General features: G+C 37.9%; 2 protein-coding genes across 14 annotated transcripts in view; both read left to right on the top strand.

The window, feature by feature from the left end:
- ENTPD1 (ectonucleoside triphosphate diphosphohydrolase 1) overlaps positions 1–8,796 on the top strand; it is a 75,237-nt gene extending 66,441 nt beyond the window's left edge. For all 3 annotated transcript variants that reach the window (XM_037497585.2, XM_037497583.2, XM_054690544.1), the window contains one exon: positions 1,745–8,796. In XM_037497585.2, coding sequence (XP_037353482.1) covers positions 1,745–1,951 — 207 coding nt within the window. In that variant the 3' untranslated portion in view covers positions 1,952–8,796. The remainder of the gene's footprint in view (positions 1–1,744) is intronic.
- Positions 8,797–11,202: 2,406 nt separating this feature from the next.
- Positions 11,203–21,081, top strand: part of CC2D2B (coiled-coil and C2 domain containing 2B) — a 70,067-nt gene continuing 60,188 nt past the window's right edge. For 4 of the 11 annotated variants that reach the window (XM_054690541.1, XM_054690540.1, XM_054690532.1 and 1 more), the window contains exons 1-7: positions 11,203–11,347; positions 12,814–12,851; positions 15,080–15,140; positions 15,697–15,732; positions 16,363–16,433; positions 17,721–17,783; positions 19,587–19,670. In XM_054690541.1, coding sequence (XP_054546516.1) covers positions 15,080–15,140; positions 15,697–15,732; positions 16,363–16,433; positions 17,721–17,783; positions 19,587–19,670 — 315 coding nt within the window. In that variant the 5' untranslated portion in view covers positions 11,203–11,347; positions 12,814–12,851. Of the gene's footprint in view, positions 11,348–12,809; positions 12,852–13,135; positions 13,189–13,265; positions 13,396–15,079; positions 15,141–15,696; positions 15,733–16,362; positions 16,434–17,720; positions 17,784–19,586; positions 19,671–21,081 lie in introns of those variants that run through there. The other 7 variants (XM_054690534.1, XM_054690533.1, XM_054690535.1 and 4 more) reach the window with 7 other exon arrangements.

Raw genomic sequence — 21,081 nt, 5'->3', positions numbered from 1 at the left:
CAAGGCGAGCTCCCCACATTCTCAGCCTTGGCTTTCTGCTCACATAGCAGTGACTGACTGCTAATTCCTTATGAAACAAAAAAATGAGATACTAAAGTGGCATCACTGTACTTCAGTAGCCACAGTTATTCTGCATGCTGACTTCAACATCTGTTCCAAAGGCCCCTTCCACAAGTATGGAAAGGATGATCATGGGCCTCATAAGAGGTGAAGGCTTTGGTGATGGTGGCCTTAGGGTGGACTAATTTGAAAGTTCCACATGACGATGGGATGAGAGGCTGCGAATGAGGGGTTTTGCTTAATTTATCAATACTGACCTTGCTAACTCAAATACAAATCTTCTTGTTTTGATATTCCTGTCTTCCATTCATTTCATCATGGTGTATTTTATCTGTTTGAAGGATATGTCAGTATCACATATACCAGCAATTTTTGTTCTTTGAACTCCAAAGAATGATTCAGATTTTCTAAACCATAACTCTGGAGTCTTCATTGATGTATGTAGTCAGACAAGATCCCAGTTCCCTGTAAAGGGAACTCAACCTTTTACAAATTATTAATTTCCAGCACTGGTAAGGGCTTAGGGCGTAGGGTCATTTCCACATGGTATTGGCCAGAATATCAATTGGCACAACCTTTGGGGAGATTGTTTTTGCAATATGTGCTAAGAGCTTTCAAAATACACACTATAAGGTGGGTAAAATTGAACACATAGGGCAATTCATGCCAGTGGTGATGACATAGAAACCCTTAAGAGACACAGACTGATGTTTACAAGGCATTGTTAAGTAAATGATTCTACATACAATTTAATTCCATTTTTTTATTTAAATATTTTATATAATTCTTACATCTTTTTTCATCTTTGCACAATGTATGCATTTTCATTTTGGTTATATTCCCCATGCAAATGCACCCCCACCTTATTTTGACTCTAGTCCTTCCTTTCCCTGTTAATTCCATTTTTTGTAAGAAAAAAATATGCACAGAAGATTGGAAGGATGTGTTATGAAATGATAGCAGCAGCAACTTCTGAGCAGTGAAGTAGAGATGGTTTTAATTTCTTTTTAGAATTATTTGTACTTCCTAATTCTTCTGCCATGACCATGTACAACTCATGTAATAAAAACACTTACAAGAAACATTTATTATTCACAGAATACTTAGAGGTGACTCAAAAATATTCCTAGCATGTTTTATTATTTAATACGAATCCTTTCTCGGGCATATGCACAGTCTTCTATCCTCCATAAGTACGATCAACTTGTTGAGATTATTCACCAATTTCTCCCCAAGTAGAGTAAGGAAGAAGTCATGGTTTTGTATGGATGAGACTCCTGGATCTGATCTTGTGGTAAATAGCCTATCTTCTCATCCTTTGCCTGTTTCTTGACAGCCCCTTGCTCCCCTTCTCAACCCACTCCATTCACACAAACAACAAAAAAGGAATGCAAATCTCCGAAGGCCTATTTGAATTAACTTCTCTTGGGAAGGAGATTGGACAGTCACCAAATTCTTTTTTTAATTTTGGGAACACAGTAATGAGGTTCCAAATTCTCCTTCTCAGGCACTTGCTCTGCTTTTCCCACAACCCTATTCCCATTTTAGAATATAAAAGCAATTTATTTAGAGAACCGAACACAATGCTCTTCACCCCCTAGTTTCTCAGTGTGATGGGTGGGGTTGCAATGAAAATTCATTGAATTCTCAACCAGAAACAACAAACTTTCCCTACTGTTTACAGATGGAGGGCACCAGCATCGGGTGGAGTTTGGGCTACATGCTGAACCTGACCAACATGATCGCACCTGAGCAGCCGTTAACCCCACCTCTCCCCCACTCCACTTATGTCTTCCTCATGATCATCTTCTCCCTGGTCCTGGTTACAGTGGTCATCGCAGCCTTGTTTATCTTTCTCAAGTCTTCATTTATCTGGAAAGACATGGCATAGGAGGAGCAGCTGAAATCTGGCTGGAGTGACAAAAAATTTGCACAGGGGGCAGTTTCCTCCACAGCAATGTGCAAGGTCAAACGTCCTTGCTCACCAAACCCAGTCTTGACCAGCATGAAGCTTCTTTGGCTAAAGCCTTTTTGTGAGAGATGGTCACCATCTTCTGCCTCAAGGATTTCTGGCAGATATTGTCTCTTTTGTGAGTCTTTCCCAATCCCCCGTGCACTTTTGTGCTTGGTAGATCTTAAAAGACCTGATACCTTTCATGATCTGTACTTTATAACAGAGCAATATTGACTTTGTCCAGAAAGCCTAAGAGTTCTGAGGCCCCCGCTGGGAAGTTATGCTGACTGAAAAAAGAATCTCAGGAACTCTTGCAAACCCTTTCTCTTTTTCCCCACTTATTAAGACAGCCACCCGATTCCTTTGGAGAGGGCAGACATACATCCCATTCCCAGCCTGCTCTTTATATGAGAGAATTAGATAGTGTGTGTAAATGTGTGCTAGGGCCAAAGAGTCTTACAAGGGAATTTATGTGCTTGTACAGTTAATCCAGTATTTAATGTAATCCAAAACAGGGGTGTGGATGAGTCCCATATTCCTGATGATGCCAAAATGTTACAGAGTGGAACACTCAGACCAGAGATTTTTTTTTAAAAGCTGTTGTAGATATAGATATTCAGATATCAGGGCATACTACATGGTAAGTGTATACATGTCAGGAAGAAAAATAGTTACAACTCAGGGTTGGGAAAAGTTACAACTCAGGGTTGCATCTATTGGAATTTTGTTTTTATTATAGTAAGATACATGATATAAAACTCACCAATTTAACATGTACAATTCAGTGGCATTTAGTACTTACAAAATGTTAGATAACCATCAACCATGACTGCAGAATAGTTTCTTCACCAAGAAATTGGCTGGAGACAAAAATCATTCCTGGATAAGCTTGCACCACTGACTGTTTAGTCAATAGCAAAACACAAAGATACCCATTAATAACATGTTTTCTTGGCCCAGGTATAATTTAGAGAGCTATAGTAGTGTACCTTTATGTCATCACATCAAAATATGCCAGGAACCAGATCTGGAAGTGCTGTTACCAGCCCTATCAAAAAATAAGGACTCTATTTAATTATTTCATGAAATATGTTGTAGGAAAAGCAGAAGCTATGGACCTTGTCATGGAGACATGAAGAGACCCTCTTCCTCCTGCTTAATCTTAACGATTGCTATAAGTTACCTTACCTGTTGAGCAGGATGGAGTGGTGATATGTTACTCTGACCTGTCCCAAGCTCTCCATCTCTGCCTCTGGGCACTAACTGTTGAGCTGATGGGGGATGGAAGGAGGATGAGAAAGAGAAAAAAGCTCTCCCACAAACCAAAAGTCAAAAGTCTCTATATCTCTTGAAAAATTGAGTGATATTTGACAACATCCAGGTGAACATAAGCTTAACAAAACTGTGGACAGGAATGTTTTCTTCTGCTCACAATTGAACTTGCTGTACTTTAATTAGGAATGAGAAGCCAAATTAGAATATATTTGAACTTTTTCTAGTTGGTTATATTATTTAACCAACTAGTGTGTCATGCTTTGTGCTCAAGTGCATTATATCATTTTCTCATTTAATCTTCTTAACTACCTGAAAGTAGCTACTTCTGCTTCATAGAAACAGAAACTGAAACTCAGAGTGGTTAAATCACTTGTCCAAATAGCTGAGCTGAAGCATGGCATGCACTAAACCATTTTTCCTCCCAAGTGTGGTAGGCTGTCTCCTTATAACCTCTAAGTGCACATTTTTTTTTTACATTTTTTTAAATATTATTTTTTAAAGTTTTTTTTTTAAATTTTTAAAATTTTGTATTTTTATTTTAAGTGCACATTTAATTCTACATGAATACAGGGCTTATGGGGCATGATATAAAGGGAAGTAGAAAGAGGACTTGCTTACTGATGGACTTGTGATTTAATACTGTTTTAAGTCCACAAAGACTATCATGGTAACATTGATACAGTTTGTGAACTCTTCATGGTAACATGTGATGTATAATGCTAATCAATTATTCCTATACTCCTAACTTTTAAATTATACTGCTTTCTCACTGCACAGCAGTCCAACGTCAAATAACTAGTCGCTGCTGATGATGAAAATAAAAGGTCAAATAAATAGAGTCAGCCGCAGTCCCTTACTGCCTTATGTCTGCATATACAAAGCACTGTCATGGACATTATCTATGCTGGTCCTAAAAACAAACCACAAGGATGTCAGCAGTTTTCATTTTACAAATGAGGGTCACACAAACTAGTGCATGACAGAGCTGTGTTTTTCTACCCCAAGTTTATTATCTTTTCTTTTGTAAACACTGCCCCTTAGCAAGCCTCTTAGCCTAAATTTCCTTTAGTGAACACTGAAACTTCACTTTTGTCCTGTTGCCTGGGTAAAAAAAAAAATTCTTAGGGTATCTGGGGACAAAATTTCACTTGTTATAATCCTCAAGTCATGAAGATGATCAGCAGATACAACCCAATCTCATTTATGTTGAAGGGAAAGTTAGTTTTGAGGCAGATCCAGGAATTTACTTTGGACCATTCTATATAAGACAGGCCCAATAATATGGGTCACTATCTAATTTTAATATTGGATTGGCTAATGTTTATAGATAATTACTGTTCATTTCTGGACTTTTACTCAAACTTGGCTCTGGTGACTCCACTCATTTAGAAGATATGAATTTTTTTTCTATGAACCCATGGGTGGGGGGTGGAATCAGTAGAAATGGTTATAGCTATAAACAGAAGTATGAATTTCTTGATTAGGTTATATGTGTGTTTCATATTACCCTATTCTTAAATTAATAGAAATATGTGATATAAATAAAAGTTTTTAAAAACTATACTGTATCAATCAAGATCTCTAAGAAAAAGATGGTATAATCAAACTGGATAGGAGAATTTAATAAAGTGACTATATCTAAACTATTTCAACATGTAATTAGTATAAAAATTATCAGATATTTATTTTTCATATTAAGCTTTTGTAATATGATGTGTATATTACCCTTATAACATTTCTCACTGGAGAATAGCTAACATTTCAAGTGCTCAGTAGCCATGTGTGACTAGTGAGTACGTGATGAGACAGTATATGTCTAAAAATACATTCAAAATATATCAAAAGACAAGGATAATAATTCTTTGTCCCTTTGGGGGGATTAAAAAAAATACCTATAGTTTTGAGGCAGATCCAGGAATTTACTTTGGACCATTCTATATAAGACAGGCCCAATAATATGGGTCACTATCTAATTTTAATATTGGATTGGCTAAGAAAAAGCCAATCATATAAAAGCTATTCTTTTATATGAAGTTTAGCATTATTCTTAAACAGATGTTTAAGATCCCAGCTCAGAATTTTGTTTATCAGGTTTTACTGCCTTTTGTGTATGTGTATGAAGGCAGCAATGTGTGTTATTCTAGTGATGTGTGTAATTACTATTAAAATATCTTCCCATTGGGCCTCCCCTGGTGGCGCAATGGTTGAGCGCTGGGCTGAGAGGCTGCCTACAGCCTCTGCAGCATGGGTTTGTTCCCCAGCCGCCGGCGAGGGTCCCACAAAAAAAAAAAAAATAAATAAATAAATAAAATATCTTCCCACTTATTGTCAGTTTGAAAAATAAGCTGAATTCCACCCAAATTGGTCTGGTTCCTCTCTGATTCAAATTCCAGTAGTTGCTATCTTGTTAGAACATTACAATTGCTCAGAGTTAACGGTGCTCACTTACTATGGTTTTTTCAGTTTGTGTTAGTTTTAGTTTTAAAATTTCTGATAACGACCTCAGAAATTCAGGGGCTGGCAACAAACACTGATGTGCTTGGGTCTGCAAGTCAGTGGGTGGCTCATATGACCTAACCCAACATTAGTAAGTTGGAGAACTGGGAAACACTGGGAGGAATGGCAAAGTCTTATGGCAACGGGCGTGGATAATTCTAAAACAGAAAAGGAGTGAAGGGCCTTCCTAGTGGCACAAGGGTTTAAGTCTCAGCACTATGTAGCTATCCGCAGCCTCTGCAGCATGAGTTCCATCCCTGGCCAGGAGCTGACCCACATGGCACAGCAGACCTCTCCTGTCTAGCCTCTCCTGTCTATTACCTCAGCAGTGTATTTCAGTTAATCCACTTATTCTGCTCCCCACTCTGTCTCTGGTGAATCCTCTCATCCCCTACCCCTAAACCTCTGGCCTACGCCTCCGTTCTTGCATGCATAAATAAATAAAATAAATCTTTAAAATAAAAAAAAAAGGAGTGAAGCACTGGGCACAGAGATTCAATTTACCACACTGTTTAATTAACTGAAACATAAAATGTTGGGTTTTTTTTTTTGAAATTGCAATCTACTTATCTTGCCAAGGACTATTCCTTCTAAAAAGTGTCATTACTTCCAAGACATCAATCTGTAATTTCTTTCCATATCTTAATCAGATAGGCTAGCAATTCACATGTTAGTCTAATGTTCTAAAGTGGTAGATTTTCATGCATCTATTTTTATTATTTTATATGCTTGATATAATGTGTACTGTTAATTACCCAAGTTTTTATTTGTACATAAATCTGATAAAACTGAACATAACTGGCTTTACATCAGGATAATGGGACTTTTCAATAATGGGGTAAGGAGATACTTTATAGACCTCTATTTACCCTGCAGAATTAGAAACACAGCAGCTATATTTGCCTATTCCTGTTTAGTTGATGAAACTAAAGAGCATAGCAGAATAATTTTAGAGTAGCAACACTCAATAGCTTATGTTACATTCTCTTCTATATTCCTTTGACACTGAGAAGCTGAAGAAGGCTAATGAATCACCTATTTTATTTATTTATTTATTTATTTTTAATTTTTTTAAAGGTTAACAAAAGGTTTATTTACAAGGGGAATGAAGAAGGGGAATAAGGAAATGTACAACTCAGGGAGAAAAGAGGGAGATATATTCTTAAATGTGTCCTACCCGTTCTGCCGACCTGGAATCCAAAATGACCCACCGAGCCAAACCTGCCTGGCCAAGAGCACGAGCCAAGTGTGCCTGGCCCCACTAATATGGCTGGTTTTTATTTACAAACAGAGAAAATGGCAGCTTAATTCTGCCCTTATGTCCTTACACTTCCCTTTGGGGATCCTGGGATTTGTAGTTCCCGCTGTCTTGATGGAATGGGGGTGGCATCCACAAAGCCAGTATGGAATTAGCTTCACTTTTTGCCATCATTTCCACAGTGTTGAAGATCAAATATATGGATGCTGGGGTACAGTCTCAGATGAAAATTTTTCTCAGGGTTCCCACTGGAAAGCAAACCAGTCTCTCCAGGTATTGTCCATTTTGGAAAGCAAAAGTCCTCCATTCCTGGGAAATAGTTTATTAGTCCAAACCAAACAACAACAACAACAACAAAAAAAAAAAAATCTGGAGGCATTAGCCAAAACAAAACAGCAAAACAGCAAAGATATCAAATCACAGGAAAAACATTAAAATTGATTTAACTTATACAAAAACAGGTTCTCTCACCCTTGATCCCAAATTGTTTCAACAGCATAGCATAAGTTTGCAATCCAAATCTACTTTTAAACCATATTACCTATTTTTGCATAAAATCACAGGGCAGAATAACTAAACAGCAATTTTAGCTGCTTTGCTGGAATACTCCATAAAGGATCAGAGCGAACTCTTGACATCTGGTCCACACAGGCTTCAAGAACAAAGTTGGTCTCATCAAATTCTACCTGGACTTCCTCTTCTTGAGGGTACCAGGGCTTTTTCTTTTTCCGGTTGTCCAGTGCTGCCCATGGAGGCAGCTTCCCCACCTCCCTTGGAGGTCTCTGGAGCCTATGAACAAAGCAACAGGTTCTCCTCTTCTTGGTCCAGCTCTGTTTCAACTTCCTGGCAGAGTCCACTGAAAGTCACACAATGAAACTCATGTCCAATTGTTTTAGTTCAAGCAGACAAAATCCCTATGGAAGTTATGCAAAAATAGACTCTGAGATAAGTAGTAAAAAAATTATTACCACTATTTTCATGCTGTATTGGTATCAAGGGGAGAGAAAATGTGAACACAAGTTAGCTTTGCTGGAAAAAAACAAACAAACAAAAAAAAAAAACATTGCTGCTGATCCTCGTCACTCAAAACAAGAAAACTTTGTGGTGAATCACCTATTTTAAAATGTAATTTTTGCTTTACCTTTATGTTTAAGTCTAAAATCTTTTCAACAAACCTCTACTAAAATATACATTGGTGGGAATAATTTTAGCAGGCTCTTAATGTAAATATTTGATAGTGTTTATAAAGAACTCTTCCCTCTGCACTCTCCCCACCCACCCAAAGTCCTAGTATGCAGTGTTATGTAGGCCTGTCAGTAGTGGGTAAGTTAAAAGGAATAGAGTTGAAGAAATCCTGACGTGGCTATCATCTACCATTTTTCCCCCCTTAAACCCAGATCTCTCGATCTAAAATTTTCCTTTAGGTCTTTCCTCTTGATTGGAATACATTTGAATCATTTTAATAATGTCTACAGTAATTGAAGTAATGAAAGAAAAACTGGGTATGCTATCAATCCCTAGCATTTTAATAATAAAGGATAAACATTTTGCTATTAGCAAAATCTCCCTTTATTCAATTCAACAGGAAATAATTGGTGATCTCCTTTAAATTCAGTTATACCTCAGTTTCATTTTTCTTTTTTGTATACATGCTTATGAGTCCAAAACTCACTCCTGCAGCTATCAACTTGTAAATTTCCAAACAAAAGTGTATTGGTTTTTTTTTTTTAAATAAAAACTGGTAAATAAAACATTTCATAGCATCTTTCATTTAAAGAAATTTTCATGACTAGATCGCTTTTACCACAATTTATCTGATGGGTTAAAGAAGTAATCTTATAAATGTGGCTGAAGACATGTATTATTGGATTATTGGATTATTGTACTGACTGTATGTTGGAAGAAACAACAACAAAAAAAATTGATTTCCATGATATTACTCTTAAAACAATTACTACAGCTTTTAGCATAAATTACATATTTGGGCTGTTTTCCAGATTTTGACTATTATAAATAATTGCTATGAGCATTCATATCAGGTTTTTATGTGAACAAAAGGTTTCATTTCTCTGGGATAAATGCCCAAGAGTGCAACTGTTAGATCACATGCTTAAACCCATTTTTAAATATAAGGAACTGCCAATTTGTTTTATAAGATAAAAAATATACAAACTTAAAATAGAATTAAAGAGAGGAATAGATGGAATTTCAAATGAAAACAAAAAAGGGTAACTATTAAAAACCCAGGATAAGATACTATAATTGATGACTGAGTTAGAACTTTAAGTCCCGATAAGGAAAAAAAGGAGAGTTTCATAAATAAATCCCCACCTAGAGTGCAAACTTGTCCAACCACTATGGAAAGCTGTGTGGAGATTCCTCAACCTGCTAAAGATGGAGCTTCCATATGATCCAGCAATTCCACTCCTAGGTATTTACCCAAAGGACACACAAACATTCATTCAAAGGGGTACCTGCACCCCTATGTTTACAGCAGTACTATTTACAATAGATAAGTTTTGGAAACAACCTGAATGCCCAAAAATAGATGACTGGATCAAGAAGATGTGGTACATATACACCATGGAATATTACTCAGCATTCAAAAAAGATAAACACATGCAATTTGCAGCAACATGGATGGCGCTGGAAGGGATCATGCTCAGTGAAATAAGCCAGAAAGAAAAAGAAAAATATCAATCATCTCACTCATAGCAGGAATCTAGAAAACCTAAATAAGGGTCCAGGAAAAAGACTAATTAATACAAAGTAAAAATCAAAATCAACAAACAACTATAAACCAGAAACACACTACAGCAGGGGGAGGAGGGAGTAAGATCAAAACAAAGGGGGCTGGGAACTATAACCAAGATGAAAATACATACATTGTGCAAAAATGAAAAATGATGTAAAAAGTATATAAAATTGAAATAATAATCATAAATAAAAATAAATAATCCCCACCTAAACAAAAAAAAAAAAACCCAAAATCCAAAACAGTTTTTGGTACCGAGATTTTCACAAGGATTTTATTAATAAGGAACAGGAACTTAATAGTTATTTTGAATTTTGAGAATAAACAAATGCTTCCTTAGAATGGGAGCACACAGATGATGTGAGGGAGACTGTCAAGCCAGAAAAGAAATATCAAGGGAGGCTGAAGAGTTCACCCTTCACCCCCTGATAGCGTTTATGCATGTCCCGTGGTACTAGCTGGCGCCTAACAAAGTGCCTGGCACTGCTCAAGTGTTCCTTCTTCCCAGGACGGAAGGATCAAAATTGTTCAGGCAGCAAAATGCTTCATGTTTTGAGATGGTTAATTGAGGTAAGAAGAAAAAGTAGAAGAACAAACAGTCCATCAATGTCACTCTTACCATTCAAGTCTTCACTTGGGGCCAGAACCTGGATCCTTCCATAGAATAGAACAGGCGATTTGCATCTTCATCAGAACCCCAGAGAGCCATTCCAAAATTACTATAGAGGATAAATAAAAGTGACAAAAATTTGAAATGCAGTCAGAAACAGGGTATAGGTTTTTAGAAACAAACTGAACACAAAGTAAGAAAAAAGGAGCAGGGAAAAAAACCCTTGCATATTACGAAGCCAAGCCAAAGCACCAGATCGAAAAGCCCCTCTGGTACCCTCCAGGAAGAAGTGGAGAGGTGGAGGCAGGCCGCGCGCGCACCCCGAGAGCTGCGCACCCCGAGAGCTGCGCCCTGCGGAGTCACCCTCGCCGGCGCGGCACGCCCAGCAGAAGCTACCCGGTGCGCCTGGACGGTGCGGGACTGCTGGCCTGGCTGCTCCGATTGTCGCCAGCCAAGGAGGAGCTGGCGGTTCCTACTCACCCCTAGGGGCCACAGTTCTTCCTCACCTTGAAGCGGGGTGCGGCGCCCCCTCGACTCAGGCAACTCCGCTCAGGCCTCTTCCAGAATAGACCCCCCCCGCCCCCCGGGGCAGCTCCGGCCACTGCGGCGCACACCCCTGCCGGCGCCTGCAGAGACGCGGGCCTGAGCAGCACACGCAGGCGCTTCCAGGCCCGCAGCAGCCCAGCAGGTGCGCGAACAGGCGCCGCGCAGACCCCCGAGGGCGCACGCCCCGAGCAGGCTGGAACCCACCGGGCTGGCGGGCCGCGTCGCGCATGCTCCTGGTTCACCTTGCAGGCAATTCCGAGGCGCCCACCCGGGACTGGCTGAGCTCTTGGGGTGCTCACGTCGGGACCCGTACCCGGCGGTTAATGACCTCAGCTGGTCTGCAAATGGTGCGTCCTACCTTCGTAGCCCAGACATAGTACACTGCCGGGCCAGGTGAATGTCCCGTTAAAGGCCCGTATTGCCCGTTAAAGCGCCCCCCTTGACCTTGCCCTGTCGGACGGACCTCCAATATTTTGTATTGTTGGAACCCTGCTCTGTGGGCAAAAACAGCGTAGGGAGTGTATGTTTGTGGGGGAGGGAGGGGTGTCACAGAATGGGGTAGCCATTCTGGCCTGGTAACCAAGGCCAGATCTTCACCTACGCTGGGACTTGCAGAACCCAGGGCCTGGCACACCCTCTAGTCATCCTCTTTGGGAATTAATAGGGCTGGGGACCTCTCTATTTTACAACTTTGGAGAGCATGCTGACTTGCATCAAATGCGGGTCCGTATTTTCTACTGACCGCCCTTGCTAGGATTGGTGGAGGGTACCTGAGGTCATGCCCTCTTCCCTTGTCCTCACTGCAGGTTAAGCAGAAAGAGGGATTTAAAAGGCAGAGTGTAATGAACAAAATATATAAAGCGTGAGTGCTATTGGAAGTTACAAAAGGGCCAGTGTCAGAAAAAAGTTCCCCCCTTAGGGGGTTTGAAGCAGACTTTTAAATGTGCAAAGTTCTAGATTAGAGGAAGTGCAAAGGATGGAAGCTGCGGTGGGAGTACACAGTTTGATCTGATTTATTCCTACTGTGTCTAGTAGGTACATACTAAGTTGGTAGTTTTAGTGGGAAGAATCTTAAACGTGTCGATTCTGTTAAGGAATCACTAAGTCGATATCTTTTTTACTGATTTTTACTGGTTAAAGAATTTAACTAAGGCCACTTTGTCTTCTGTTTCAAGTCTATTCAGTATTTTTAAGTAACTTTGGACCTTCCACCTGGATGCACCATAAGCATCCATTAGATACTTCTGAAAACTGTACTCGTACATCCCTTCCTGAGCAACCTCCCTACTTTGAAAAAACTTGAATTGATACTACCGCTCAGTTACTCAAACCTGAATCTTGGGAGTTGTTGAGTCTCCTCTCATTTTGCCTACACCTCAGATTGCTCCCCAAATCCTGTGAATTATCTCTCTTTAATGAACTCCCACCCACAATTCCTGCTTTCATTTTATGATTAAGGTCTCTAGCATCTCTTATCAGCATTATAATGGCCTCTTAACTGATTTCCTTGCCTCCAGAGAATAGCTTTCTGCTTAATCACGCATTTTTTTCCTTATCGTAAAGTTTTATACTTTGGAGTGCATTTCCACATATTTTAATTGCAGTTACTCCTAGGTATTTTGAAATTTTTTGTATTGCTATAGTAAAAGTGATCTTTTTCATATTAGCACATAGGGAAACTTAACTTTAACATACATTCTCTTGTATTCTACCACTTAAAATCTAATTATGTCTGAACTTTTCATTGTCTTGGATTTTTATGTGTAAAAACCTGTCTTCTTACAAACCAACAATTTAGTCTTCTCCTTTCCAATAATTATACCTGTTATTTCTTTTCCATGTCTTATTGCACTAGCCAGAATTTCTACTAAAGGTGATCAACTGCTAAATACTAAAGGTGAGAATATATCTCTGTTTAATTTTTAAGTTAAAAATTTTTAATAGTATAATTTTATCTCAAGTTTCATAATGGTTTTTTTCAGTAATACTTTTTTTATTTTTGATGTTCCATTTTCTCAATTGGTTTACAATACTGTTTGTGATTCAGAGGCATGTTACGTCACCACACCACACCCACCACCAAGGCACCCATAGTCTCCTACCATAGTCCATTGGATGCACTCCACACGTTGCTCTCCATAATTCTTAAGAATATTTCTTACTTATTTAGAGAGTGGGAATGAAAGAGCCATCATGAAAAAGATCTCAAAGAGAAAAGAAGATCTTTTAAAAAAGTAAGGTACTAATGGAGTTTATAAGGATTTTGATTGTGCTAAATTATCCATTTATAAATGTAGGGTGATCCTGAAAAATGTGATAAATCTTTGGTTCTACATACAAATCATACAGTCCGTATGTTAAAGAAAATAAATAATAAGAGACTCTAGAGATGACTTGTACTCTTATTTGGTCTGTCAGTTATGTAATGAAGAAAATTAGAGGTGAGTTATTTATGTATTCATTTATTCCCTTAAATATGTATCTGTTCTCTCTGCTTGTCAGCCAGCCACTCCTTGCTTTGCTTAAAAAAAAGTTTCTTTTTTAAGTTAATGAATGAAATATGTAGTATTGATATCTACGTGTTTCTTAGAGTAATTCCAATTAAACTTCATATTTTATCCCTGCATTCTAGATAGGATTGAGAAGTTATGAAAAAATATCCAGAATTCTGGGGATGCTGAGTGAGATAATTAGGAATTGAAAGGAGACTTCTGTCAATCACTGGCCAGGGCTGGTGTCACAGCACACTTTCAGGGGTTGCTGTTCTTTGGTCAAGAGTAGAATTAGGTATTTTTAATTGTCTTAAGGAAGATACTGAAAGTTTAATAACAACAACACATCTTAGTTCATGTTAGCTTTATTCAGCAGTTCTTAAGTGTGGTACAGCACCACTGGTACATTTTTTTTTCTTTTCCTTTTTTAAGATTTATTTATTTAATTAATTAATTTATTTATTTAAGAACCAGGGTACAGGCCAGATGTGCGGGAGGGTGAGAGGATTCACCAGAGTGGGGAACAGAACAGGGAGACCGACCAAAATACACTGCTGAGGGGAGCAGCAGGTGAGACAGGAGAGGTCTGCTGCACCATGTGGGTATCTCTTCAGCTGGCGGGGATTGAACCTGCACTGCATTGTCTGCGGACAGCTTCACAGTGCTGCACTCAACTGCCTATGCCACCAGGGAGGCCCACCACTGGTACATTTTGCAGTTTTTTCAGAATGTCTGTAGAGTAGGCTCTTATCGTGATGATGCCTTTACTATGATCGTGGAACCCCTTTCTTTGACTTTTAATATGAACCCAGGTTTTCACTGTGATTGGGAAACTGATGTGTGTCTGCTTACTCTTTCCACTCCAACTGCACATTAGTTTGGTTGGTATGTGCAGTTATTAAAGAAGATTTTTACTCTTTTGTTTCTTAAAACGAAAAATAAACTCATAATCCATATCATTCTAAAAATGGATTTAAATGGCTAATATGGTTTAATTTTATAATATTGAGGTTTAAAAATGGTAAACAAATCTCATTTTAACATGAGATTTTTGATACTAGTAGAACATTCAATTAGCAATACCAGTAGGCAGCCAGATATAGTGTATTCAGGAGAGCAGTCAAATATGGAGACAGATTTGGTCTGTCTTCAAAGCCTTGGGATGTGCCAACATTTAGGCTATTGGGAGAAGTATGGTCATTGAAGGGAGAATACATGATGAGTGGTAGAAGGGTAGAGGACAAGGATTTAGAAAGTCTTCATAAAATAAAGGTGCCCAACATTATCAGATAGTACAGAATCAATTAAGCAATAGCTGACAGTGATGTGATGTTGAGTTTTGAAATATTTTCATATGCCTCATTTGACCTTCCTAAAGGGTATATGAAGTAGGCAATATGTAACCATTGGATTTCATCATTAAATGGTGCTTTCAATGATACAGAGAGCAATTTCTATCATTTATATGACACATAATTACAGAGAGGAATTTCTTAATTTAAAAATCTGCTATATAAAAGGAACTCATTGATTGACTAAAGGCAAAATTTCAAAAAACAGGCAAAGGCTATAAATTGGCATTTTAAAGGAGACATGAAAAGATGTTTAGTGCTAAAACAAATTTTTTTTTCAGATGTCGGAAGAGGGAGATAACACTGCAGTAGAAGAAAATTTAGACAGTCATCTCCAAAAAGGTTCTCAATAAGTATATAACAACACTGATACTGTTTTTTTATTTCTAAATGATGTTGAATAACTAACCTTGTCCTTGGGTTTCATATGGGAACACAAGCTACTTAAGGAATGAGTTCAAACAAAAGCTAAACTTCCTAAATTATACAAAATGGTCATTAGGAAATACATAAGTCAGTGCATGTAATGTTTTGGTCTATCTTTGTCTCTTTCTCTCTGAAGCATGGAGAATCTACTAGTGTGCTTGAGGCTGTATTATGTCATAAATATATAGACATAGAACTTGTTTCAGGAAGCTTCAGATATCAGGGAGAAAAATGCATAAATTATGATTGAGTCCTGACTTAGTCATTCAGTGAGTACTTATTGAGTACCTACTATGTGCCACCTGCCATTCTAAGTTCTGGGAATAGCGTATAGACCAACCAAATAGTAATTTTTAAGTTATACCAAGGACAATTGCAGTTAGGAATGAAGAGTCTCATGACGTGTACTGATTTGACTTTATGCTTTATCCTTTGTTTCTGTCATTTTATTTTCTATGCAACTCAAATATAGGAAGAAGAGAAAGAAAAATCCAAGACAAAATGACCAGTATGTCCGCCATTTTCTATTGTACCTATAACCGAACAGTCCTTTTCTTTCTCGATCTGTCTAGTAGATCATCTGACAGAGGAACAGAAAATAGTAAGAGTTTTGGACAGCACACCACAGCTAGAGCCTTCTTTATACCCTGTATTGCCATTTCATTTCCTCTCAGAACTGACAGAAGTAGGGGGTTGGCAGAATTATACTGAGTTTATAAAACTGACATGAGTTAAAATGGATATCTAGGTACATTCTCTTCTTTCAGGTTTCTTGAATCAAGTTGAAGTAATAGGCTTTGATATTTGTATATTTTGTATATTCTGTATCCTTTAGCCTCACTACAGACATAAAGAAGGATTTGAGCTAATAACTGAGGATGCAGGGAAACAAAATTTAGTCCTGACCATTCATGAGAGTTTTTATTCCAACTGGTAATGGTGAAAAGGACATTATTGGTCTTTTTTTTTTAGGGTCCAAGCTATCATGGGGTAATGAAGCAGTCTTTGTAATTGTCGTGATCTCAGAGGGGCATGTGGTTTAGTTATTTAATAGTTATTTTTGCTGCTGTTGCTACTTAATTATGTTATCAGAAAGTGTCATGAACTCTACATTATATTGGCTTCTTGATTGATTTAGGTGCAAAAGAAAAACAAAGTATAAAAGAAACTTTGAGGGGCAAAGTGAGAGACAAACTAAAAAATGCTAAGGTAATGCTTCTTTTTTCTTTTTTCTTTTTAAACTTATTGTTTAAATATATAATAATAAAATTTTCCTTGTAAAAAAATAACCAAAAATTCAATCTTGAATAAAATACTTGAAGGTTTTTTTTTCCATCCCTTCTTGCACTTGTCTCATAAGAGCCCTATAGCCTCAAAACAAAAACCAAGAAGAATGAAGAGATTGGTCCTGGTAACTGTATATGACATCTCAGGGGAAAATATGTATGTACTTTGTAAAAGAAAAACATGAAGAATTATTAATTTTTTTCCATTTTAATTTAATTGTAGTCACATATTCATTTATAAACAGCCATAAATTCAATAAATCATTGACTTCAAATGCAGAGACAATAATTGGCAAGTTCTGCATGATTAATTCTTGTTTCATTGGCATTCTGAAGAATATCAATCAACCAAAGGATATCAATCAACCACAATCTCACAAAATAAGCTTTATGTTTATATAAACACAAAGTGAGGTTTGTATATTGTGAATGCTTTATCTCCTCACAGGAGCCTTGAAAGCACAAAACCTGAGGTACAGGGTTAAAAGATGTCAGTTGCTTTCTTTTCCCCTCTTCGCTTCTTTCCTTACTCCCCTACCACCATCTCTTATATCCCCTTGACTCTTTCTCCTTCTCTCCTCCCTTTTAACCTGAGAAATAACTTCATTCATTACTGTCTAATAGCTTTTTTTAAAAGATTCATTTATTTATGCATACAATGGGGTACAGGCCAGAGATGTGGAGGGTGAGAGGATTCACCAGAGACAGAGCGGGGAACAGAACAGGCAGATTGACTGAAATACACTGCTGAGGGGAGCAGCGGGCGAGTCAGGAGAAGTCTGCTGTGCCATGTAGGTAACTGTCTGGCTGGGGATTGAACTCGTGCTGCAGTGGCTGTGGATAGCTTCATAGCTTGTGTCTTAACCCCCTGCGCCACTAGGGATACCCACTGTCTAACAGTTTTTATAAGTGTTTTTCTTTGTTGAACCATATACTATGTAAATTTCCAATATTTGTCTCTGTCATTCTAACTCATTTTACTACATATAATTCCCTTGAATTCCTCCCATTTTGCTTTAAATGGCAGCATTTCATCTTTCCTTATGACTGTATAGTACTCCATACTATGGATCTACCCCATCTTCTTGACCCAATTTTCTATCATTAGGCATTTTTACTTTTTATTTTGGATAAAAGTCTTATGAGCACTATTATGTAGGTATATGTGAAAATTCAGTTTTCAATATCATTTATTTATATTGTGTTTCAGATTAATCAAGATGAGAAATCTTCAACTGAGGTGTTCAGTGATAAGCTATCTCAGAGGTCTAAGGTGAGTAACTGTTATTCTACTTTTTAAAACAGCTTTATCGAAATATATTCTACATAGCAAATGTTTATCCAACTTAAGTTTATGTGTCAATGACCTTTTAGTAAACTTACAGTTATACAATCAACACTATAATCCAACTTTACACTATTTTTTGTCACTCCCAAAAGATCTCCCATGCCAATTTGCAGTCATTCCTGTCCCTACTTGATATTGTTACTTATCTAAAAATTATAATGAAGTATTATAGATGCTCCCCAGTGTATAGATTTTTCTAAAACTAAATGTTTAGTAGCATATTTGAAACTTTAAGAGACAAAATAATTCATGTTTGGGGGAAACTGTTATTTAGAATAAAGTCTAAACAGCTTTCACAAAAAGATTCAAAGTAAATGTCTTAAGCTGGAAGCCTTATTTCTCTCTAATCTAACAGATGAATAATCCATCTTGCAGGGAGAATCCTGCCCTCTTCAACACAGGGTCTCTTTCTGAGTTCATGGCAAAGCCTCAGTGTCTATGTTTATTGGCTTAAGGAAAGAAAGACCCAGAGGGTTAGAGATTGGTGTCTTAGAGGATAAAACCTGCAAGTTGCACATGTTAGTTCCATTAAAGGAACATGGGGAAAATGTCTAAGTATCCAGGTAACATAGATGGCCGTATTGGAGATGGGAAAAAAGCAATAGTGAACAACTAGTCATTTCTTCCATAAGCGATTAAAGTATTTAACTCTATAGTTATTTAAATACAAGGATTGTTTTGTTTTCTTTTTAAACTCATCTTGTCTCCTCCTCCACAGTACCCTTCTTGGGGGATTTGAAAAACTTATCTTAATTGAATTTAAAAGTAAAAGTAGGCTTTAAAAAAAAGATGTATGAGTAGTAAAAACTTGGAAATTTTTCAAGATGAGTCCACTGCTTATCAAGAAAAGAGATGAAAAGGAAGAGAAATTGGCTGCTAGGGATCTCCATGCCAACTACTGAGAAAAGGATATCTTTTCAGAAAGTTAAGGATTTTTAGTAAGTGGTTTTGCAGTGAGTGGGGATAAAGGGACATAAAAGTATATACCGACTATTTAAATATACAGCATTGCTGCAAGGTGAGTATATTTGCTGGTTAATGTGACAACAAACATAGACATAAATGATATGTAAGATAAGCCTTTTATTTCACACACTGAAAAAGCCTTGTGGCCTAGTAGTTGTGAGTGTTGTTATTGTAGAGCTCATCCCTCCCTAATTTGTGTTTGAGGAGGACGTGATGGCCATCTGCTTTTAAAAGATTCAGAATTTACCATATTAAAAATGCAAGTTTATTTTTCAATGAGTTTGTAACTGAGAGTATGCTACTTTTAATTCTCTTAATTCCCTCTAACTCCATAAAAGCTCATAGGTGCACTGGGGTGTTGCTTGTGTGTGAGTACACAGTTAGATGGGAACCCCTGAAAACAGGGCTGGAAAAAATAAGTTTGCCCTGAGCCCACCTTTTGATTAAACTGTAAGGTAATACTCTAAATAGAGGGAAGTTACAGTTTAGGGAAAGGGAGATAGTTTGGACTCTTTTTTTTTTAGTAGTATCACGGTTCTCAGAATCTTAAAAACACTACAAAACAAAGAGCAAGACCAAAAACAAACAGAAACTGACCAGACTCAAAGTTAAATATAACTTCACATTGTCTCCCCTGCTGCTCCTTATTTGCAAATAAGATAAAAGTTGCCATTTACCATATTAAAAAAAAAGTATTTCACTTATAAGCAGAAAATGTATTCATTTCATCATGGTACTGATTTACCACCATTTAACCCACAGCCAGAAGTCATACTGGATGAAGGTCTTTCGTTTTTCATTCTGAGTGGTGAAGAAGGCTCTGCTCTGGGCCAATCTTCAGAGCAGGTTGGAATTGATCCCCTTCCTCATTCCCAGGAGAAAGAATTCTTTATTAAAGGCATACAGTGAAATACTAGGATAGGAGATAAATTTTATCACTTTCTTTTTGAACTGAGAAACTGTTGATGATAATAATTCCTAATATTTCCTGAGTGCCAACTGGATGCCCAATCACATACATTTTTTAAATTAATTAATAAATTAATTTATTGGTTTTATTTTATTTTTTAAAAGATTTATTTATTTATTTATACAAGCACTGGGTACAGCCAGAAGTGCAGGAGGGTGAGAGAATTCACCAGAGCCAGAGCGGGGAGCAGAGCAGGCAGAAGGACCGAAGTACACTGCTGAGGGGAGCAGCGGGTGGCAGGAGAGGTTTGCAAGCCATGTGGGACCCTCGCCTGGTGGCCGGGGATCAAACCGGTGCTGCAGAGGCTGCGGGCAGTTTCGCAACCCAGCGCTCAACCACTGCGCCACCGGGGAGGCCCTCAATCACATACATTTTAATATAGATTGTACCATTCAGTCCTCAGGAGACCCCCCCGGGATACAGCACTCTTGCCACCTAGGCGCAGAGGGCTGAGCACTGATGGGCTGCTAGCTACAACGCCTGTGTTTTTTTTTTTCTTTTTGTGTCCTGTCCTCTCTACGTGCCTTGCATTGCTCCCCATAACCCCTGCTACTTGCTACAGATCCTCCATTCCTTTTTGTGTGTGTGTATTGAGGTGATGCTGGTTTCCTTTGTTGTTTATATTTCAGAAGTACAGGCTCCCCCTTTGGATGTCATTACCATAGCGCACCCACCACCACAGCACCCACAGTCCAGCACAGTTGTCCAGTGTGCTCGCTCCACACTTTGTTCTTGCCCTGCTCCCTTCTCCTGCCCCCAGCACCCCCATTCCTCAGTTCAAATGACACATAATTAATGATACTGTGCTTGATAACACTCTCTCTATTTGAAGGAATTCTGTGGCTCTTTTTACTTAATTATTTACTTCTAAGTATATGTTTTGAAAATTGAGAGATTTTTATTTGCTCCCCTCTTTCAATGTATGTGTATTTTAAATTAGATAAGTAAAGTACAAAACAAATTGGTGACTTTTGGTGAAAAGATGCAATAATATTCCTCATCAGGATGTAAAGTCTGCATCTTGTATTTACTAATGTATCTATTTCAACACCTATGTTCAGACTGTAACTTTTATATATTGATATATTGTATTTCAGAATTTCACTGTAATCACCCTGCCAGAGATGAGTTCTGTGTTGAATTTTTACTTTTTTTTTCTTAAATACCATCCAGAAAACAGCGTGACTGCTCACATCAGTAAGGTGGTACTGCTTTCTGAACGGTGAAATGAAACGAGCTTTCTGGCCACATGGCCTGTTGTCTCTAGACTTTGCCCTATAGTGTGTT

The sequence above is a fragment of the Talpa occidentalis genome, unplaced genomic scaffold (assembly GCF_014898055.3).
Source record: "Talpa occidentalis isolate TD23 unplaced genomic scaffold, MPIMG_talOcc4v2.1 talOcc4.8, whole genome shotgun sequence".
NCBI lineage: Eukaryota > Metazoa > Chordata > Mammalia > Eulipotyphla > Talpidae > Talpa > Talpa occidentalis.
The sequence above is the reverse complement of the archived record's forward strand: the minus strand, read 5'-3'. Positions and strand labels throughout refer to the sequence as shown.